Source organism: Telopea speciosissima, chromosome 4 (genome assembly GCF_018873765.1).
Source record: "Telopea speciosissima isolate NSW1024214 ecotype Mountain lineage chromosome 4, Tspe_v1, whole genome shotgun sequence".
NCBI classification, from domain to species: Eukaryota; Viridiplantae; Streptophyta; class Magnoliopsida; order Proteales; family Proteaceae; genus Telopea; species Telopea speciosissima.
The window spans coordinates 34,682,326-34,706,719 of NC_057919.1; the positions used below are offsets into that span (position 1 = coordinate 34,682,326).

General features: G+C 41.0%; 1 protein-coding gene across 2 annotated transcripts in view; it reads left to right on the plus strand.

The window, feature by feature from the left end:
• Nucleotides 1-5,809, plus strand: part of LOC122660102 (VAMP-like protein YKT61) — a 28,695-nt gene extending 22,886 nt beyond the window's left edge. Inside the window, exon 8 of one of the 2 annotated variants that reach the window (XR_006332622.1) lies at nucleotides 570-727. Coding sequence is in view for 1 of the 2 variants with exons in the window: in XM_043855282.1 (XP_043711217.1) it covers nucleotides 5,553-5,603 (51 nt within the window). In the remaining variant the exon portion in view is untranslated. Of the gene's footprint in view, nucleotides 1-569; nucleotides 728-5,552 lie in introns of those variants that run through there. The other variant, XM_043855282.1, reaches the window with a different exon arrangement.
• Nucleotides 5,810-24,394: the final 18,585 nt, after the last annotated feature.

The following is a 24,394-nucleotide window of genomic DNA, read 5'->3' on the forward strand; positions in this document are numbered from 1 at the left end:
AGGTGGTTAAGATGGTAAGCATTGCCTCTAGATGAGTTCACACATTAGTTGTTCAGTTCGAAATTAACCTGAGCAATCAGTAGTAACTATTTGATATAAGACCTTATGCTATATATTTAAGTTGAGATCATCTATCATGTTTCTGACTGTATGAACTCTATATCTTACAACTCATTATTACCACTGTCAGAACAGTAGAATCCTTTTGTGCGGCATTAAGGGCACTTTTATGGGATATTTAATGGTGGCTCCCAATCTTCTGTTTATATCCTACACGGGCTAATATAAGAAAGTTATCCCGTCCTTGTTGGTTATCTGTCTAGAATTTCTGCCTAATGCATACATGCACAACTATCATATTTTGAGGTGTAGGACACATGGATAATATACATAGATACGAGGACTGCAACAGTTTGGCATTGAATGAGTTTGCGACATCTTTGAATACATGTATGTTTTCGAATCTGTGGAGCTTTTAATTTTTTTGTCAGAAAATTTTTCAATTTTGACTAGTATGTTGATGAATTTTGAAACAAATGTTCTACAAGCAAGCGAAGATGACTAACCAGTGTTGTACCATATTATAGGCATTTTGGCTATGGAGCAATCTGTTAAGTCACTGAACGATATTTCTTGTTAATGATGCTTGATTGTTTGTATGAAGCAGATGTTTAACAAAAAAAGTGGGTGTGTAATGCATGTCCTTAGTTCAAATATGGTTACTTGAATATATTGGACTTCCTTTTTCTTGTTTTCTGCAAAACAAAAAATAGAAGAAAGAAGCAGCAGCTCATTGGTTTTTTTTTTCCCCCTTGTTGGTTTCAAGATGCAAACCATATTTACGTACGTATTCAGTTCGACATAAATTGCTTGCGACCTACTAATTCTTCTTCTCAATTTCAAAAGAAACAATGTCATGGTTGGCCTTCCTAAATGATTATTGACACATCAATAAGAGAATTCCTAAGATATTACAGGTCATTTAACATCATCTTAGGAGGTGTCAATAAGAAAATCCCATTAGATAAACTAAGGCACATGACATGGTTTTTGTTTGCGTCATTATTTGCAGTCGCAAACAAAGGTTTCTCTATGATGAGGGTTCTGGACTTCTGGATGTTATGAAGGTTAACAAGAACTTGGAACTGGGTACATGATTCAATTTAATTTTGTCTCATAATTGATTCAGGCTTGATCAAAACCAACCAGTTGACACCCCTACTACTAACAATACGAGTACAACTCAAACCCTTGTTGCATCAAACGGATTCCAATTCTTTTCTTCATGATTAAGGAGGAATCCATTGAGCAATGGATTCGAATGGTGTCTATAGAAGGAAACAATAGTGGTATTAGCAATCATTCGAGGGTACACATTTATAGCTGCTGATGACTATACTTTTCCTCACACACGATGAAGGAAAATTTTATCCAAAACAAAAATTAACCTAAATAAAAGTATTAAGGTTAAGGTTGCATTGATTGGTGGGAAGGTGCTGGTGGAGTCCAAACTCACTACTAGTAGATAATCTCCCATAAAATATAGGCACCTATGTATTATCCATGTATTGCTATGCACCCTTCATTTGGAGGCAGTTTTCTAAAGTAATAACACGAGAAAAAAAAAAAAAGAAAGTTGGCATGAGGCTACCTAGAGTGAGAGTCGCCGAGGACGACGATTACGGAAGCGTGGTGGTTTGTTATGTGTCTAATGAAACTCATTCTAGTGTATGGACACTAGCTAGATTGGACCATCCTAGTATGAAATAGGTTAAAGGGCTTGATTTAATGCGTTCCAATAGTTTTAGAACTGTTGGTGTATCTATAAGTGAGTCTGCTTCTTTTATAGTCTTTCAAAGAAAAAAAAAAAACAAAAATTGGGTCAATTGAGCTCATATCGTTGGATAAAGTATCTTTTTAAATGTCGAGCTTTCAAACCCAAATTACAAAGCATCGCAAGATGAAGGAATTGCAGAGACTTTTGCCTCGTTACAATTGATGATACGGTTCACAAATCAGTTGTGTGATTGCTAACAACTTACCTTATCTTCCCTTTAATCTCTCCTAAAGATATTTTTTGTAAAACAATGCATTAAACCATTGTAACTCAATTATTTCAGCAATTACAATAATTGAAGGTACTGTCTAAAATGATTGGAATTGACAGAAAGGAGAGTCGATTGAGATTTAACATCAGCAATGGAAGTAGAGTGCATGGTTATTGTAGCCACGATGAAGTCGTTGTTCATGCGTGAGCAGCTTTGCACGTAGCTCAGAAAAGGAAATCAGGTTGGGGTTGTTTGTTTTCAATTGTGATATTGAAGGTTTTGTATCCAAATCCCAAGTCATTTAAGGTATAGCTTACAAGATTAGATCTTTAATATAGCCATTCATCTTTGGCTGCAAGAGAGTCGGCCAAATACTCGATGCGAATAACGAATTCAGTGATGGCCTGATGGAGCCCCATTTTTAAAAATCATTTCAAGGTCACTGCACATGTAATTGTGTCTTGCTGAGGACTGCTATTGAAATAATTCAATGAGTGCATCCTATACATCCTTTCCTAAAAGACGCCCAGAAATGGCGATTTGTAGAAGAAAATTTAAAATTAAAAGAAAAGAAGCAACACACAAACATGTTGGGGGTGTAATGTATCCAAAATGCCCGGCTTAGATTCCAGTTCAAGCGGAGCGATTCGTACTGGCTGGTATGCAATAAGGAATTAAAGTTGCACCTTCTCTCACAAGGCGTTTTTTGAAGGATTGGTAAGCGCTTGGTCCTACAATTGATATCAGAGCAGGTGGTCGTGAGTTCAAGTCTCCCCGATGCCATTGGTGCTCTGTTGTTGGGCGTGCATTTGGGGGGGGGGATTGTTGGGGGTGTAATGTACCTAAAATGTCCTGTCCAGATCTCGGTTCGGACGGAGCGATGCGCGTTGGCTGGTGTGCAATAAGAAATTAAAGTTACACTATCCCTCACAAGGCGTCTTTTGGGGGATTGGCAAGCGCTTGGTCCTACAAAACACACAAGTTCGTTCACCCCCAAGATGGGAAACTACATTCACAGCTAAGCAACAACTAACTACTCTCCTAAAGAAAAGAGCAATACATAGATAAACTTTAACCCAGAAAGTACAAAATTGTCCTAGAACCCAAAAATGACCATCCAATCAGAGTCGGACCAGAACTGATCATATGTCGAAATACATATTGATTCGAAGGTCTCAACAAGCTCTACATGACACATTGCCTTAAGCGGTGACGTACGCACTTTTTAAACCATTTGAGGTCGTTTCGAGGCCGAAACGACCCTCCAAAGATACTCTGAACCACTTTCTAGACCTAAATCAGACTTCACCAATAACACCACCAACATGTTTTTTTATGAAGAGGATGAATTCAAGATTTTTTATTTTTAGTTTTATGAGAGGATGGATTCGATTTGCTCAAAAACAACAGCTGCTTAACGCAGTTGGTGAGCTGTGATGCACTTCATGTCCATGCTAACCAGGAGGTCTCAAGTTTGAGTCTCCTGACTGTTACCTTTCCCCCTCCCCAGTCCCCCCCTAAGAAAAATATATAAAAGCTTCCAATTCCAAAAATAAAAAATAAAAAAACCTTTCTCATATAATATTCTTTAATCCACATAACAAAGGATACCATATGCTTAAACTATAACAGCATTGTAGTAGTTCTGAGAAAGACTCATTCTTCTCCTTCTACGAAAGAAGAAGCGAGAAACATTCATTTTGCAAATGGGCTTTCATGGAACCTTTCTTAGCTTCAGTCTCTTACATGACTGTAAATCTATACTACCTCTTTAATTAAGTAACCATGAGTAAGCTTGAAGATATCTTTTAATCTATTTCTTTTGGGGCAGAGGAGTGCAGGGAAGATTGAAATGCCTCAGAGAATTCCCCCTATTCTAAATACCCAGTTTTAGCTTGGCTCAAATTGAAGGTCTATTATGGAAGGCTAAAACATTTCAAGTGATTCACAGGGTTCAACAAACAATCAATATTTCACGATCAAAGATGTAATACTGTTTGTAATAGCGGTCATTCCATATCGTATTAAAAATCGAAATACGATCGAAAGCAAAAATCTCTATTTGATGGAGCTTCTTCCTATACCTATGAATTCCATTGAACCCAAAAAAGATACATTACAAGAATCTTTTGGCTTTTCCAATATCAATAGGTTGATTGTTTCATTCATGTATCTTCCAAAAGAAAAACAAAGATCTCTGAGAGTTGTTTCATGGATCAGAAAGAAAGTACTTGGATTCTCCAAGTAACTAAAAAATGTATCATGCCTGAATCTAAATGTCTAAATGGGGTTCGTGGTGTAGAAGAACCCGATCGAAAAAAAGATGGATATTGTGTATAAACTATTTGCTTCTTTCTTCCATTCCTTTGCTTGAGTAAGAATATAATTATTATCTCTCAGATTAGCTGCTTTTCTCCATGGATGGTAGTCTATGATACATAGGAGCAGCTTTCACTCATAACCGTGCAACAAGGTTGCCATTAGCATAGCCCCATAATGTTATTCAACATGATCATACAAAACATGTTGAAGTTGATTGGCAATTCATCAAGGAAAAATTGACTCTGGTTACATTTGCACTATGTTTATGAAGATAGGGAATTCCTTTTATGGATTAATTTCGTGATAATTCTTTTTTATAGATTGTCTAATGATTGTTCAATGATAAATGGTCTTTGATCACTGCTTTATGTCACTGTGCTTCTTTTATTCAAGGATGCTAGATTATTGTGTCAAAGCCAAATTATGTGTATAGCTGTCCAAATCTATTCACGTTAAGTTTTCCCTTCTGTTTGACCATGATGGATGTGTGTCATGTTTGAGTATGGAAAATGTAGGGGTCCTGCTGAATGCATCCACATGTGACAAAGTTGCATGTTCATGAGTCGGCATATCATGTCTTTCTTCTTGATGATCAATCGTGTCTTTGTTGTTATTGATCATGACAGATGTGCTATCATGCTGAATTAGGTGGTTAAGATGGTAAGAATTTCCTCTAGATGAGTTCATCCATTAGTTGTTCAGTTCGAAATTAACCTGAGCAATCAGTAGTAACTATTTGATATAATGTCTTATGCTGTATACTTAAGTTGAAATCATCTATCATGTTTCTGACTGTATGAACTCCATATCTTACAACTCATTGTTACCACTGCCAGAGCAGTAGAATTCTTTTATGCGGCAATAAGGGCACTTTTATGGAATATTTAATTCTGGCTCCCAATCTTCTATTTCTGTCCTACACGGGCTAATATAAGAAAGTTATCCCGTCCTTGTTGGTTATCTACCTAGAATTTCTGCCGAATGCATACATGCACAACTATCATATTTTGAGATGTAGGACACATGGATAATATACATAGATACGAGGACTACAACAGTTTTGCATTGAATGAGTTTGCGACATCTTTGAATACATGTATGTTTTCGAATCTGTGGAGCTTCTAATTATTTTGTCAGAGAATTTTTCAATTTTGACAAGTATGTTGATGAATTTTGAAACAGATGTTCTACAAGCAAGCGAAGAAGACAAACCAGTGTTGTACCATATTATAGGCATTTTGGCTATGGAGCAACCTGTTGTTAAGTCACTGAATGATATTTCTTGTTAATGATGTTTGATTGTTTATATGAAGCAGATGTTTAACAAAAAAAAAAAAGGTGTGTAATGCATGTCCTTAGTTCAAATGTGGTTACTTGAATATATTGGACTTCCTTTTTCTTGTTTTTTGCAAAACAAAAAACAGAAGAAAGAAGCAGCAGCTCATTGATTTTTTTTCCCCCTTGTTGGTTTCATTATGCAAACCATGTTTACGTACTTATTCAATTCGACATAAATTGCTTGCGACCTACTAATTTTTTTTCTCCATTTCAAAAGAAACAATGTCATGGTTGGCCATCCTAAATGATTATTGACACATTAATGAGAGAATTCCTAAGCTATTACAGGTCATTTTACATCATCTGAGGAGGTGTTAATAAGAAAATCCCATTAGATAAACTGTGGCATATGACATGGTTTTTGTTTGCGTCATTATTTGCAGTTGTAAACAAAGGTTTCTCTGTGATGAGGGTTCTGGACTTCTGGATGTTATGAAGGTTAACAAGAACTTGGAACTGGGTACCGGATTCAATTTGATTTTGACTCATAATTGATTAAGGCTCGATCAAAACCAACCAGTTGACACCCCTACTTCTAACAATACGAGTACATCTCAAACCCTTATTGCATCAAACGCATTCCAATTCTTTTCTTCATGATTAAGGAGGAATCCAATGAGTAGTGGATTCGAATGGTATCTATAGAAGTAAATAATAGTGGTATTAGCAATCATTCGAGGGTACACATTGATAGCCGTTGATGACTGTACTTTTCATCACACATGATGAAGGAAAATTTTATCCAAAACAAAAATTAACCTAAATGAAAGTATTAAGGTTAAGGTTGCATTGATTAGTGGGAATGTGCTGGTGGAGTCCAAGAATCTTGTATCATAGAAAATCTTAATCCAAATACGAATTGTTAATTAGATGGATAGGTTCGACAATGAACTGATTGAAAACTCTCAATATGAGTGTGGCTTAATATCAACAATATCAGAACATTGTCACTTCACAGCTAAACTAGATAAGTTTATTCATTGTTTACCCAAGAAATTCTGTCGCATGGTAGAATGATGTGGCAAGTCCAACAATTGGATGGAAAGGACATTTAGATAAGTCATAAGTGAAGTTCCAAACTCAATAGTAGTAGATAATCTCCAATAAAGTATAGGCACCTATGTATATTTGGTTATCCATGTATTGCCATGCACCCTTCATTTGGAGATAGTTTTCTAAAGTTATAGCACGAGAAAAAAAAAAAGAAAGTTGGCTTGAGGTTACCTAGAGTGAGAGCCGCTGAGGACGACGATTACGGAAACGTGGTGGTTTGTTATGTGTCTACTGAAACTCACTCTAGTGTATAGACACTAGCTAGATTGAACCAACCAGTATGGAATAAGTTAAAGGGCTTGATTTAATGCGTTCCAATAGTTCTAGAATTTTGGTATATCTATAGGTGAGTCTGCTTCTCTTCTAGTCTTTCGAAGCAAAAAAAAAACAAAAATTGGGTCAATTGAGCTTGTATCGTTGGATAAAGTATCTTTCACATGTCGAGCTTTCAAACCCAAATTACAAAGCACCACAAGATGAAGGAATTGCAGAGAATTTTGCCTCGTTACAATTGATGATACGGCTCACAAATCAATTGCGTGATTGCTAACAACTTACCTTATCTTCCCTTTAATCTCTCTTAAAGATATTTTTTGTATAACAAGGCATTAAACCATTGTAACTCAATTATTTTAGTAATTACAATAATTGAAGGTACTGCCTAAAATGATTGGAATTGACAGAAAGGAGAGTCAATTGAGATTTAACATCAGTAATGGAAGTAGAGTGCATGGTTATCGTAGCCACGATGGAGTCGTTCATGCGTGAGTAGCTTGCACGCAGCTCAGAAAAGGAAACCAGGTTGGTGTTGTTTGCTTTCAATTGTGATAATGAAGGTTTTGTATCAAAATCCCAAGTCATTTAAGATATAGCTTACAAGATTAGATCTTTAATACGGCCATTCATCTATGGCTGCAAGAGAGTCGGCCAAATACTCGATGCGATGAACGAATTCAGTAATGGCCTGATGGAGCCCCATTTTTAAAAATCATTTCAAGATCACTGCACAGGTAATTGCGTCTTGCTGAGGACTGCTATTGAAATAATTCAACGAGTGCATCCTATACATTCTTTATAAAAAGACGCTCAGAAATGGCGATTTGTAGAAGAAAATGAAAAATTAAAGGGAAATTTACACATACCACCCCTGAGGTTTGACGAAAGGATATTTTCACCCCCCAGTTTTGGAAAATTCTGCATACCCCCCTGAGGTTTGCAAACGGTAACAAATAAGTCCATTCCATCAGTTCATGATACATAGGAGCAACTTTCACTCAGAACCGTGCAACAAGGCTATCATTAGCATAGTCCCATAATCTTATTCAACAGGATCATACAAACCATGTTGAAGTTGATTGGCAATTCATCAAGGAAAAAAATGACTCTGGTTAAATTTGCACTATGTTTATGAAGATAGGGAATTCCTTTTATGGATTAATTTCGTGATAATTCTTTTTTTATAGATTGTCTAATGACTGTTCAATAATAAATGGGCTTTGATCACTGCTTTAAGTCACTGTGCTTCTTTTATTCAAGGATGCAAGATTATTGTTGCAGCTCCTATCTTGGAGAAGATTCCTTTTGAGTTTTCTTTCTTCTCTCTTCACTTTTCTCTCAATCTGGTTTTGCTTCTTTAGCTTTGTTTTTGGATCTTTGAAGCCTTGTGACTGAGCTCTTGAAAGGACAAATATTTTATTATTGTTTTTCATTTTGTCATCTCTTCTTCTTTGTAATTTCCCGTGAAAATCCCATCAAATGTTTACCCTGTACAGTCTTTGAGATCTTTTCTCCATGTAGTTTCTCTTGTTCTGTTTTGGTTCGGTGATGTTGAAGTCCAGTTTCGCATCCATCTCGGTAATCCTGAGTTTTGAGTGTCATGGATCTGACATGGGTAGAGTCGGCTGTAATCTAAACCTCTGCAACCTCCTTGGAGTCTCTCAGCTAAGTTAAATTTTGATGGCCCAAATTCTGCCAAAAAATGAAGATTCAATACTTTCTTTTCTGATAGTTGATGTCAATATCTTTACACATCATGTGGACCTTTTGGTTGGGTTTTCGTTTCCAATCTCATCTTTGATTGATTAATTCTGAGACTTATTGAAGTTTCTGGGAACATCACTTTGATTGATCATCTCCATGGTTTCAATCTGTAGCAAATACTTGGTACAACCATACATTTATATGTCAATTTCCTGAATTTAGTCTTAAGATTTTATATCCCGCCTAAACAATTTAAGTAGTTTTTAATTGTGATGTATAAAAGCCATGGTGTAGGTGGTAGTTATGTAATTTTTGGTAAACAACAGAAATGATTCTGCTAAGTGCAACCCATAAAGATTTCTGTTTCTTCTAAACTTTAGAAACATTTTTTTTTTAGGATTACCATGCAACATTTCAGGACCCAGAAACGCTCAAAAAACCTAGAAATATATAAAAGTGTGCTAGACCCAAAAACACTAAAAAAAACAGAAGCACTACCATATAGAGCCTAAGTGTCTATGATGACAATTTTTGACATTGGTGTGCTATTAAATGATTTTTCTTCATTCTTAGTACTTAGGGTAGTTATCCATGTAACAATGGAAGGTGATGATTTTGGAAATCACAAGACAAATCTGTGCTATCCATTTTTATGTTTTTTTATTTTTTAAATCTAAACCGTCTGTTCCCACTCGAGTAGGGGAGTGCACAATAATGTCTAGAGTACCGGTACACATGCATGGATGATGGACATACCCGGGATGTGTGCCAATACAAAAAGGGGTATTTGATTGAATAGACTCTAAAATTTGACACATGGCTAATCTAGACCATGTACTCTCTGTCCAAGTCGGAATGGACATATCATCTGTCCACGTGGCAAAATAGATACTTTGTGACATTTGGAAAAATAATAGACCTTTCTGACAATAATAATTTATCTAATACATATTTCAATTGCTTTTATTGAATAATGTGTTTTCCAGTACTAAATTATGTGTAGAATAGGTTATATATGAGAAAGTATACAGTTGGTTATAACGTACAGTAACAACCTAGGGTCTGAAGCCAAACTACCTTTTTCTTTTTTCAATCTAATGGTTTGGATATGTGGACTCATGCTTAAATAGGCTTGCTTCGAAGTTTCAGGAAAAACTCAACTGTTTAACCATTAGTATTCATATTTCAGTTTTTTACGCCGAAATGTGCAATTTTTCTATTGAAATTTCGTAAAATATTACAGTTTTGACCCAGGTCAAAACCCTGGTTGAAATCGAATTTTCAAACCTCGTCTCTTTATCAGCAGATGCTCACAAATGCATTCACACAGATATCTGTACTTGTAAATGTACATACTAAAACATGCATACATTGCTGGCATGAATCCACCATTTAGTTTGCTCAGATGTGATTTCTGATAGTGTTTAGAAGATAGTTTATAAGTAAGAAATGTGGGAAGTAGTTAAAGAAATGATGGTAAAGAACTGATACTCTCGGGGTAGGGGTAGATGGTTCAGTCAAGTTATTTCCCAAGGGATCTCTTTTTGGCCTGTCAGTTGTGCATTGCTTGTAACTTGCCCCCCCCCCCCCCCCCCCCCCCCCCCCCCCCCCCCCCCCCCCCCCCCCCCCCCCCCCCCCCCCCCCCCCCCCCCCCCCCCCCCCCCCCCCCCCCCCCCCCCCCCCCCCCCCCCCCCCCCCCCCCCCCCCCCCCCCCCCCCCCCCCCCCCCCCCCCCCCCCCCCCCCCCCCCCCCCCCCCCCCCCCCCCCCCCCCCCCCCCCCCCCCCCCCCCCCCCCCCCCCCCCCCCCCCCCCCCCCCCCCCCCCCCCCCCCCCCCCCCCCCCCCCCCCCCCCCCCCCCCCCCCCCCCCCCCCCCCCCCCCCCCCCCCCCCCCCCCCCCCCCCCCCCCCCCCCCCCCCCCCCCCCCCCCCCCCCCCCCCCCCCCCCCCCCCCCCCCCCCCCCCCCCCCCCCCCCCCCCCCCCCCCCCCCCCCCCCCCCCCCCCCCCCCCCCCCCTATACAGGGCCAACATCAATGCATCCGTTCCCTTTCTTCTTCTTCTTCGTCTTCCTATTCCCTTTCCTCTTCTTGTTCTGCAAACTCACCTGCCCCCACCACAATTCTTGATTTGTATGAAAATAAATCATTTTTTTAGTTTTCTTCCTGTGCAACCTGATTCTCAGTATACTCTGGAGAAGAAAATTCTTCTGTTCTGCAGTACACCGCAGAGAATTGGTGGTGGCAATACAGTAGCCAGGACAAATTGTTTCTTTTCATCTAATTTCTTCTAGTAACTTGAGATTTTAGCCCAAGGTTTGCCACTGTATGATGGGTTATTTGACTTTTATTTAAGCGTGTTATGTAACCCAATTAGCTGTGATGTGAAAATTTACAGAGAGCAAGCCCAACCATTAAAATTGAGAAGCAAATTTTGCTGAAGCAGAGGCGCAACTTAGGCTGGGCTAACAAGTCTCTGAAATCTGATAGAGCCTAATCGACATGCTTGCGTGGTTGGGAAATGCCAGCCCAAGTTCAGCATCAGGTTGGGTAGGGTTGGAGTTGAGGACCAAGTGCTGCATTAGGGTTTTGAAGATTTGTTTTTTTCCTTTTTGAATGTGTGTGGGAGGACGTGGGGAAGGGGTAAGAAGAAGAAAGAACATCGATTAACGGAAAGAAGTGTATTTGGGAATGGTTTTATTCCCTCAAAACTAAAGCACATTTTAGGGGGGAAATAATTGAAAGGCCTATATTAGGGATCTGATCACACCAACAAGATGGAAGAAAAATCATAAAACAGAGACCTGAACTAAGGAAGCGCTGAAACCCAGTTTGCTGGTAACCTTAAACATTCAAGTGAGAGAGAGAATTTCAAACACTGTTAGTCCCACTACCCCGGCGTTGGATGAATTGCTTAAGATCGTGGAAAAAGCAATGGCTTTAAAAAAAAAAAAAAGATTGGGTTTCACGTCGGTGAGTAACACTCCCCTCTTGTGAATCCTGTCCGATTCTAAAAAGTTTGGGAGATTGATTTCAAAGGCAAGTTCCATTTACAAACTTTGTGTGATTCAAGAATTTTCTTTTTTTAGATAAATCTTTTCTATTTGTAGGCTAGGGCTGAGTTGAGAAGTTTTGGGAGATAGAAGATAATGATGTGACTGGGATTGAGTTAACTATTCATTAAGGGCAATAGGATAACTTCCTAAAGGGAAAAATAGGTACTATGGTCAGGTTTCCTTCATTTTTTCAAATTTAACCGTTAACTAACCTTAAGATACTAACAGACGGGGACAAAGTGAAACAAAGTTTGAAAACTGGGGGAGGTTTGAGTAATTGTCAAAAATATAGGGGAAGTTCGCTAAATTGTCAGAAAGGTCAGGGAAGGTCAGAGTAATTTACTCTTAATTTAAATATAAAATTTTGTTTGAAGGTGATGCAATTTTGCCATTATTTTATGTAAATTACTTTTTTTGCGACTAGACAAATTGCTGATTCTCGGGACTGCTAATTAACTGATCAAACCTTTTCAAAATGGTCCAAAATTACATGCAAAGCCAACACAATTTTGCCATTATCTAGGTGGTGACTTCCGTAGATGAAAAAGAGAGTATCCTAATCCCTCTTTCCCCCCAAGATTCGAATCTAGATGGAAACGTCCAAGTGAAAGGCCGGAGAATATAGTTCCAAAAAGAGAGAGGATGGTGGTGCTAAAATCTACACCCTCAGTTCACCTACAAATAGTCTTAGAGTCAATTTGTGTTTTATGTATATCTTAGACCTTAATCTAATTGGCGACTCTTTATTTGATTCATCCCTCTCTTACCCCAAAGAAGATGTGAGGTGGAGGACACGTGGTAATCTTGTGATCGCACATGATTCTCACAGTAGGGAACCCAAGAATCGATCCTCAATAGCCTCGGGTCGACCCTCGGTGAGGGTCAATCGACGTCGACTACCCTCAGTCAATGGACCTACATCGACCGGCCATTAGTGAAGGTCAACATGCTATAATTGCATGTCAACTCCCACTATCTTGGTCCTTTGACGGACCCAGAGTCTTTAGGTGTCTCTTGCAATTCCATGCCCAGTCCAATTCCCTAGTGCCTATAATAAGAGGGGGGGGGGGGGTGGACCCCAGCCGGGTAGAGTGTTTGGGCAGGGTGGAATGGTCATTGCCCCCCTTGTTAGGGGCACTAGGGGAACTAGACCGGGCAAGGAATTGCAGGGGATAAAGATCTAGTTGTGGCTACCCTGCTAGACCTAGAAAGATCCGTCGGTCCGTCAATAGTAGAAAGACCTTTAAGTCATCATTTAAATAAAATTCAAGAAAAAGTGCAGCAACTGCAGTGGCTACTAACTACAATGCCGACGGCCTCTATGATTTTCATGTTAGAAATTCTTTCGGTTTTGTGAAACCCTAATCAATCTCCATACAATGAACTAGCACAATTGAAAAAAGAAAACGGGAGAAACGGTGTGTACCTTGGCCCTACGTATGTTGGAGAAGAACAATATATAATAATCTTTTATGTCGCTATCCTTGACGAATCAAGCCTTGGTCAGGATCTTCTCCAGTTTTCTTGTCTCACATGCACCTCTCAAATTCTTGGTGGGAAGAACAGAGAATGAAATCAAGCGATTGCAGGGACCCCAACCATGTATGCATAATACAAAACTATAATCCTTGTCCACCCCCAATGGAAAGGACTAGTATACCCACATTAGCCTTAAAATGGTCCCAAATCGGGTTTTATGCCCATGAACCCACATCAATAGCTAGGGAATAATTAATTAAGCCCAATATGACTTTTGAAATATCTATATTCTAGTGACTCCCTTAGAACCAAAAAAACCCCCCCCGGGGGGAAAACACCCCCCAAAAACAAAAAAAACGATGGAATGGAACACTACCCAAAAAAAATATCAAAAAAAAAAAAAAAAAAAAAAAAAAAAAAAAAAACCCAAAACAAAAAAAAAAAAAAAACCAAAAAAAAAAAAAAAAAAAAAAAAAATAAAAAAAAAAAAAAAAAAAAAAAAAACCCCCCCCCCCCCCCAAAAAAAAAAAAAAAACAATACCCCCCCCCCCCCCCCTCCTTCCTAATTCTCACCCCCCCCTCCCCCTTCCTTTACTTTTCCATTCTTAAAACCCCCCCCCCCCCCCCCCCCCTATTAAATAATTTTTCCCTTTTTTCTCCACCTCTAAAAAAAAAAAAATAAAACCCCCCCCCCAAAACAAACCAAATATTTTCCCTCTTTTTTTTATTTTTTTTTTTTTTTATTTAAATAAAACCTAAAAACACTAAATATTCTATGTGAACAATACCTTATAATCTAGGCTATAGAAAGTATGATGGCATGCTAGCAGTGTCTTACACGCTGCAATATTGCCTTCACTTCTAAGGACAACAAAGATGAGATGCACACTTGTACTGCCAAGGGTGCAGGAGCATTACTCAAAATGTTTGCCGAAAATTTCCCCAGCACCAAATTAAGAATATTCACTTTGTGTAAAATTAAAATAGATTTTTACTCAAGTTGGACTGAAATTTTCTCCTTTGGATAGTACTCGAAAAGATGAATCCAACCATTTATTGTGCATCAAAATCCGACATCCGAGTGTGAAATAGGGTCTAAAACTGGCAAAAATCCGAATGATATTGACCCACTTAAGATCTATAAATCTGAGAATCTAATTGGACCACAATATTTTATGTATGGTTACATGAATCTATGGGTGGTTACATGGATTCACATATTGGTTTATCAAATCATGAGGTGTTGGATAAGATTTAAAATTTTTTTAAATAAATAGAAGATCTTTTTAAAAAATCTGATTTATAAATAAGACCTATCGCGTCGGCGCGCCGCTCTTTTTTTATTTTTAAAAAAAAACGGAGGAAACCATGGAAGCTTTCTTCACTAATTGGTTTTGAAAAGGACAGCAAAAGGATAAAGCTTTGAAATTTTCACTTTTGTTTTAAATGGGACGGTTGAAGTTTTGATTTTTTTTTTTTAAACTTATTGGTTTTGAAAATCACCCGAACCTTTGGTCATTTTCTCACCTCTTGAGCACTTAGGCCGACTCTCCCATTTCACCTTTCTTCCTGTTTTGAAAAAATTCATTCGGATGTTTTGAGATTGTGAGGTCCTCTCTTCTGTGTCCCTCTTTTCTTTTCATTTGTTATTACCCTTTGCCAACATGGTTTTGTCCCCCGATGTTCCGTTACTCTACAAAAAATCCTTCGATAAGTCCTTCAAAGTCTCGAATCCGCAAATAATGGGAACGTTTGCAAACCCTACACTATGGGAGGTATAACACTTTAAGTGAGAGAAAAGAAGTCTTTTCCTCTTCACCTGAACCGAGTTTCTGTTCGATTTCTGACGAAGTTCATCCGATACGCCGAGGTTTTGTTTGATTTTCGTCAACAAAAGTTTGTTTGATAAGTCAGGGGGTTCTACCTGAATTTTATCAACAAATCCCATTTGATAGAGCGGCAGTGCCATCGAAATTACTGCACATAATTTCTTCCCTTTCCAACCTTTGTGGAAGGTCGTATCCAGGTATTTTCACCTTCTTGTTTCATATCAACTCTGGCATAATGTAGACCCCGGTAAAATGACTAGGTTATGGCATGTGCTTGTTGGGTGTTTTATGTCATTCTCATGCATATGTATGCTCATTATGCATCATAATCTTACATAAAATATCATCCCAGCCTTTTAGGGGCATTTTGATAATTATCCAAAAAGAGTCCGAAATGGTCATCCACTATCACTAAATTGGTGTATTTAATCGTTTTAGGACGTTTTCCATCGGGCGTTTAATTATCGCTTTATAGAGTTTTAGTGATGTTTGTGTGCGTTATTTGTACTAACGATTTGATTGACGGTGTTTGGCTAGACCTACTCTCAATCATTAATTGATTTCCAGAGTTTTAGTGATATATGTGTGTGTTATTTTCATTAACAATCCAATTGACTGCGTTCGGTTACTCCTACCCTCAATCTTTAATTGCTTTTTGGAGTTTTTAATGTGTGTGTGTTATTTTACTAATGATCTATTCGATGCCGTGAGATTGTACCCACCATCGGTCATTATTGCTTTGTAGAATAAATGACTTTGGCATTGACATAATCTTATCACTTCATTGTGGTCATTCCAGATTCAGTTTTTCGGGTCTTATGTCGTCACGTTTTATTAAAACACCTATCAATCCCAGTATCATCACGGTACTAACTTTTTTTTCTAAAATATGTTCGATCCCCCCGTTAGGCTCGGAATGTTATTCCATGCATAAAGATGCATTCTACTCATGTTTTTAATCAATGGTGATTCCCAAATATGATTTTATTCGCACTCGTTGTATTTATGCCCTTCAAGGCCATTTTGATAATTTACCAATTACAGGCACGAAATCCCATTCCAGTTATATTATTTAGTATGTCTGGTCAACTTAAGTTGATCAAAATCACTTTTGATCTTTGCAATCCCCAGAGTGTCTTTTTTGATACCCTTTTACCATTATGCCATTGAGGGGCATTTTGGTTATTTTGCCACCAAAATTGTTTAGGACCCCAGAAGGACTCCTAATAATTGTAACACGTGTATTGATTTAATAAAAATGTTTTGGGACATAAGGCATCATTTCCATGCATTTTTTTTACAATTATGCCCTCCAGGGGTATTTTGGTAATTATTATCATTTTAAGCTGGATTGCATTTCAAGTGTTTGGAATACCTCACATATGTTTTGTTAACTAGTCATGTGATATTGGTGATGTTCAAATATGGTTTTATGCACAATTTTGCCTTCAAGGGGTGTTTTGATAATTATTGTCATTTTAAGCTGGATTGCATTTTAGGTGTTTAAAATACCTCACATATGTTTTATTAACATATCTAGTCATGTTTAATATCATTGGTGATGTTTAAATATGATTTTCTGCAATTCTGCCCTCTAGGGGTGTTTTGGTAATTATCATCATTTTAAGTTGGATTACGTTTCAGGTGTTTGGAATACCTCACATATGTTTTGTTAACATATCTAATCATGTTTAATATCATTAGCGATGTTTAAATATGGTTTTCTGTATTTTGCCCTCTAGGGGCATTTTGATAATTATATTCATTTTAAGATGGATTGCATTTCAGGTGTTTGGAATACCTCACTTATGTTTTGTTGACATATCTAGTCATGTATAATATTATTGGTGATGTTTAAATATGGTTTTCTATAATTCTGCAGTCCAGGGGCATTTTTGGAAATTATTTTTATTTTAAGTTGGATTGCCTTTCAGGTGTTTAGAATACCTCACATATGTTTTGTTAACATATATAGTCATGCTTAAATATGTTTTTCTATAATTTCGCCCTCCAGAGGCCTTTTGTTAATTATTGTCATTTTAAGTTAAATTGCATTTCAGGTGTTTGGAATACCTCACTTATGTTTTGTTAACATATAGTCATGTTTAATATCATTTGTGATGTTTAAATATGGTTATATACACAATTCTGCCCTCAGAGGGTGTTTGTAATTATTGTCATTCTAACCTGGTTTGCCTTTTTTATATTTACAATATCTCATATATATGTTATTAATGAATTTAGTCACATTTAAATCAGTAGTGATGTTCAAACATGACTTTATTTGCATTTTATGCCTTTATGCCCTCAGGGGCATTTTGGTATTTCCATTACTTTATGTTGGTTTGCATATTTAATGTCTTATGATGCATGATCATGATATTTTGACCTTAGATCAACCTTGCATATTGTTATATGAGACATTATTTAGAGAGAATCTTTGAATCCTAGCATCTAACACGAAGGAGCGGCTCCTTCGGGCGGAGTGGGGTGCGTAAAACCTTCCATCTCCGTAACTTGACCTCTTACCCATTCTCTGGCCAGATCATCTAGAATGAATCGTAGCTGTTATACCCGCACCCGGTACCCTAATATTTTTCTTTCTTTTATCCTTGTGACGTGTAGAGGGTGCCGCCATGTATGCCGGTGAGCTGTTCACAATGGTGGTCAAACCAAGCTACAAGATTGTTGACTTCGACACGGTTTGCCGATCGAGGAAAGATTCCTCAATCGGGAGTGGGGAAAATTCATCGACGGTGACTTCATCGACTACCCTCCAAGTACCGGTCCCAAGAGTGAGGAGTATCGGGGCACACCCGTATCGCCCTACTTAGACACTTCACTTGGTGACGAACTTAGCGTCGCGGTGGGAAAACTCTTGGGATCACGGAGGTTGCACCTTGACGTGGACGGGGTAAGTGGTTGACCAAATTTTTGTTGTGTGTTTTGCCCCCTCAAAGCCCTCGAAGTGTGGCCCAAAGGCCCCGACCCTTATGGTGGGAACCACCTTCCTACTCGCATCGGATGCAAGGTTCTTGTTGCCTCCGACCTTGCATCCAATGCTGCCGACAAGGACCCTTGTGAGTGAGACCCTGTGGCTAAGGTGCTATTGGTGCCCTGCCATGTTTGACCCTACCCAAATAGACCCTAGGGTGCACTTATGAGGCCTTATCCTTATAGACCATTAATAGTGGTTTTCTATAAGAGAGAGGTGGGTAGGACTATTCATTAGTCTTGGCTCATTTCTACCTAACCTAACCTAACCGTGCTTGAGAAGGGAGTTATGAGGAGAGAGGGCTAGCAAGGAGAAGGAAGGGAAGAAGAAGAAGGAAACGATGCTGAGTTTGGAGCTTTAAAGAGGGCACCTGAGTGTACCTCAAACCAGGTGAGCCAAGTGCCCTTTTCCCCCTTTTTCTCTCCTCCCCTTGCTCGTTTGAGCTTGGGTGGTTCGTTGGTTGCAGCCCCAAGTTGGGGTTTTTTTCCTTTGAAACCCAAAGGGGTAGCTTGAACCATGTTTGGTTTCCCCTTGTAGGATGCTATCCTACTTTCCCTACATCCCTTGGGATCTCCAACCGGTCTCTCGACCTAAGGTTCCAACCACCTAGGAACCCCAAATCTGGACTCGGAGTTGTTGGCTCCTTTAAACCCCCTTAGATCTTTAGGTGTTGGGTGTTTCTAAGACCCAAATAGACTCCAAGACACCCCCTCCCTAGTCCCTTGAGGCTTAGAGAACCAAATGGGACAACCACGGGCTTTTAAGACCTTGAAATCGCACTTGGGTTGCATCGGAGGCAAGTCTCGTGTGCCTCCGATGTTGCCTCCGTGTGGTGCCGAGCTCGCAGAGAAAGGTCGGAGGCAAGGTCGGAGGCAAGCTGCTGAGTCCGGCGTTGCCTCCGACATGGTTTTCAAGGCCTATGACTTATGCAAACTGCGGGGCTTTTCATTGAGGCCTCTCCTACACTCTCTCATACTCTTATTCACTTCGTGGCGCCAACACTTGTGCTAGGGGGTGATCTCGTCGGGAATCGTTACACTTAATCAAATTCCTAATTCAAGTAAACGGTGAGTGGGTTTGGGTGACTATTTGAGCTTGTTTACTATTGTTTATTCATGCATTTATGAATTATATTATGACATTATCATTCAAGCATGATTGCATACTTGCATTTATTCTTATTTGATGATGATAATTGATTAGGATGATATGGATCTGTGTTGGGTTACAGTGCCGGAAATCGGCACCGGAACCCCAATTACGTGGAATTGTATATTGCATCTCATTCTTGTCTCGTATGCGCCGTGTTGTCTTGGTACCGGGTGTTAGATGGAATGGGACGTTGACACACCCGGATGTACCTCTCAACACGATAGGATTCATGTAGTATATCGTGGTTAGGCTCGGTTCCCTATGCTACGACCCTTACCAACAGGGGTTTAGGTGTTGGGTAGCCGAGCACCGCTGCTCTGTGGAGAGTTAGAGAGGCCAGGCCGGGGTAGTAATGGTTATCGGGTCCGCCTGCGGGTGGTGATGACTACGACCGCGCGGGCTCCATGGTAATAATTGAGGTTGCATTGTGGTGAGAATGGAAGGATCCACGTTGTCTTCCCGAATTATTGCGGTAGCATATACCCATTGACTTAGCATTGTGTGTTAGGTGGTAAATGAATTAATAATGGCATGCACCATGGACTATTTGTGATTGTGTGATTGTGCATCCCCTTTTCTCTCTCACGGCTCGGTGGAGCTAACCCCTCTTGTGCACACCTTTTTAGGTGAGGCTGCAGGAGATGCTTATTTTGCAGGACTCGAGGTTCGGGCCTCGGAGTACGATGATATCGGTACAGAGGACCCTGAGGCCGTGACCGAGGAGCACGGTGATGGGTGTCCTTGTGACGCATCGCGCCTACGGGCGTATTGATACATGGGACGTGTTCCCTTCTTTTGTCTTTTTGGGGCGCGTGCCTTGTATAAACATTTATTGCTATACTTGTTTTGGGGTAGTTATGCTATGGTCATTCGGGATATCCATCCAAACTATTTATGTATCTTTTAACCGTATGAACATGAGGTAATTACTACAAACGCTTCCGCTTATTTTATGATCGTTGGAAATGGAATATTCCTTGCCTTTTGTACTCGAATCTTATGGTATGTTCTTTTAGACTAAGAGCGTGCGTTGGGACACTGCAAATCGTGATTACGGTAGTCTTATGGGACGACACGTATCGTCCTAGTCACCCCTTTATCATTAGTTTATTCCTCAAACGGGATGGGGGCGTGACAGTAGCCCTGTCTTTTAATCGAGATTTTAGCTACACCTTTAGGGTTCTAGGCCCTTCACAACCTAGGTGGTGACTCCCTTTTGTTATTTTAAATTGTGCTTTCCTCGCACCCATCACCAGTTTATAAGAGTGAACCAGAACATCTTTGATTTATTCGAGTCATTAACGAAAATGGACATCAATGCTATGAGGCGTCATGAAGGCAACCCCGCAAAAGGTTGCACAATTGGTCGGCACACGTTGTACCTACAATGGAGACTCTGCTGGGGAAGGTTTACGATCAAGCTTTCGATACTAGATGCTTCTGTGTAAATACATAGATTTTCTCTCTCTTATATACTGGTTTGTTTGACAATATGCTTGTTTGATAACATTGTTTGTACCATGATTGTACTAACTGCATCATGCATCGTACTCGGAGTGGAATCAAGCAACGAGGGCACTCCCTATTATGTCTCTACTCCCGGGGACGTGAGACACCTTATAATAACTACTTTGAGATCAAATGATAGCCGCTTCCTAGACAAGAGTGTTTGAAGCCAAATCATGCGATGAGGATGTTCTCAGTGGACATTCTAAGATCAAATGATGTCCGCTTCTGCACTACACTCATTGTACACACACAATACATGGAAAACACTCAGCCAGGTGGTTTAGTTGTTGGACCCAATGTGTAGTCATGGGTAATTCATAGTTAAGTCATACCCCTTGATCTTTACTGTACGGGTATAGAATCATAAGCGAGGATGGTCACTAGTGTGTTGTGAGGTACATTCAATACTAAAAAAGGCACTAGTTCGATTATTCTGAGATTGACTGATCTACTCCCTAGGTATATCAAAGGAACCACGTACCCACGACTCGTTGTCACAAGTGATAAGTATATCTGTTCTGTTAAGGGTGACCTTTTATGTCCTATCAGCCTACCTATTTGCATCCATCATGTAGGAAATTAGACCATACATGACTAGGATTGTCTACAAAGTAACTTGTAAATTGTGTGAGGGGCTCTGATTAGACTCTTCGTTGGTAGACTCTAGTTACTGTAGCGTGCCTACAAAAGGGAAGCTCAATTTGTCCTGCGATAAAAGACTCTATTTTAGCAAAGAGTTAACCACCGAGATATTCTTATTAGATCCACTAGGTGTACTCATTGGAGTAATACTCTTGGAGACATACATTACTTGATATAGTGTGCCTACAAAAGAGAAGCTTGGATTGTCCCTCGATTAAAAGGCATCCTATGTTAGTGTACGGTTAACTGCAGGGTCAATCTTAACTGAGTCACTTTGTTTGTTCTTTGTGTAGTAATGCCTGTTTGGCCTAAGAATCACCAAACAATGAAGGATTTATGGTATGACTACATTAGTCACATCTTAATGGTGTGAGGATATTGGTCTCTCTCACAAGGGAAGTCAATCTGAATTCAATAACGGATACCAATACCCTTTGCTATGTGATAATATAGTTATACCATCGATTACATGAGGAAGGTAGATCAAAGACGAACAATATGTTAGTACATGAATTGACCTTATTTGTATATATTTTATGAGTTGAAATGTTGTTTGAATTCAATAACAGATGATGAGGCATGAAATCCCCAACCAACCAGAAGTTGCCACGTCGATGTGCTGAGACCAAATCCCAGGACCGAGCCGAGCCGTACAAGGCCGGCCGAACCATTCACCCAGAAAAAGGCAGCACTTTACTTCCTGCCTGGCCGACCACCGCAACTGAGCACTTAGCCTGCTGAGGACCGAGCCGAGCACCGGTGTGCGATGCTACACTGAGCGCAGAACAAGAAAGTGATCTCCCCGACGTGGCCAAGTTCCATGGCCGAGGCTCAGGCCTGCTGAGCCCTAAGCCTAGCCCACACAAGTTGGCCATAGGTAGGGCGCCATGGTTCAGCCGAGCTCCCGCACTCCATGCCACATGTGCCGACGCCGAGGCCGAGTGCTGAGGCCACGGCTACCCGAGGTCGAACACTGAGGCCGCGGCGGCCCAAGGCCGAGCACTGAGGCCACAGCCGATCAAGGCTGAGCCCTCTCCAGAAACGTCAATAACGGCGCATCGGAGATCACAGTGCCACATCAGCACAACCCGAGAATCACGGGATAAGGATCGAGCCATAACCCCCAACGTGATACAGAATCACACTTCAATAAGGACTCTTACCCCATTAAGAGTCCGACTCCGAAATAACTCTCCACTTCGCTCCGCGCGGAAAAGCCTTACCAAAGAAGGACTCTTACCATACAAGGGCTTCTCCAACCGCCTCATCTCACCCTATAAATACCCAAGTATGGAGCTCAAACGCTCATCTCACTTTTTACTAACGGTTACACTGTTGCAATGGAGACCTGACTTGAGCGTCGGAGAGTCCTAGGCCGGAGCCACACCGGCTCTCTTACGCTTACTCGATTTTTACAGGCTCATCCATGGGCGAACCGGGCGACGGAGGTTTTCACACGCAACAGATTTGGCACTGTCTGTGGGAAAGACATCGGCTAGTCAGCGTCGTTTCTACCAATTGCAAGAGAAAAAACAATGGTTGCACAGACAAGGTTAGGGCAACACGGCTCAGCCTCGCGTGGGGATGAGCCACAACCTGATAGACAGGCGAGACACTCGCCACCCCCTGAGGCATCGCGGTAAGGCGCAGCCGGAAGACCCCCACGAGGGGCAATAACTCAGCGCAGCGCGGGCGTCACCGCCAACCTGGTTCCACCGTCGGAGGGAGGAAATGGTGGAAGTATGCTGGATGCGACAGCAGTGGAGGGCCGGCCCCGAACCGAACCAAGCCAAACCAGAATGGGTTGGACCTGCCCCCGCCGCCGTCCTTACAGAAAAATTTGGACCCGGAGGCCCCGACAAATAATCGGCAAGTTATGGACCTTCAGCTACAAGTGCTTCGCACTAATGAGATGTTGCGAACTCTCACGGGACAGATGTCCCAAGGCGGGTTGCTGGGCCAGCCCCCGGTGGCACCCCCCTTGGCATCAATACTCGTTGAGGGGAATTTGCAGCAGAATGGGGCCCGGCATCGGGCCGAACCGAGTCGAGCAGCATCGTCTCAATAGGAGTGCTCGGTGGGATGAGCTGGAGCATCGTCGGAGCCCAAGGGCAGGACGAGAGATTGAAATGGCGGCGTCGGTTACCAGAAGGTTGGCATTTTTCGGTCGGATCAGAGAGGACGGGCAGCCGAAGGGGCAACAAGAACAAGGGGAGGAACCAAATGGGAGTCGTGTCATGAGGCAAGGAGAAAGATCTCACCATAGCCCCCGGCGCTGAAGCCCGCCTCTCCGAGAAGAACAGTAGGGAAGCCCCACGGGTCCAACTTCCAAGTTGATCGAGCCGAACACAATGGTCGACCTCAATGGGACGATCGGGCGAGCCGATCTCGAGCTGAAGAGCAGAATGGCTGACCTCGGCCAAATGAACATGATAACCTCCACCAGGCGAACGAGCTGAACTGTCGAGCACCCGAAACCGAAGTAGAAAGAAGGCTGCGAGAGTTGGCCGAGCAGGTTGAGGGATTGAAGAAATAGGAGACCCTGGACGCCTACTCCCTAGTCGGACGACACCCTTATCCTCCTGAGATCATGACTGCACCACTATCGGCTGGGTTCAAGCCTCCTCCCTTCGACCGGTATGACGGGACGACTGACCCGATGGATCATATCAACTACTTTAATGCGATGATGACCATGTACGGGGGAACTAAGATTGTCTCTTGTCGGGCTTTCCCTTCATCCCTCAAGGCTGCGGCAACCTCCTGGTTCTCGTGGTTGCCGTCGAATTCTATCACAAGCTTTGCTCAGCTCTGTCGAGCCTTCATCACACGCTTTCAGAGTATCATGAAGCACAAGAAGACAATGGTCAACCTCATGATGGTCAACCTCCTCTGCATGAAGCAAAAGCCTGATGAGTCGATCCGAGCATTCGTCTCTCGTTTCAACAAAGAATCTTTGGACATCAAGGATTTGGATGAGGCCATGACCCACATGGT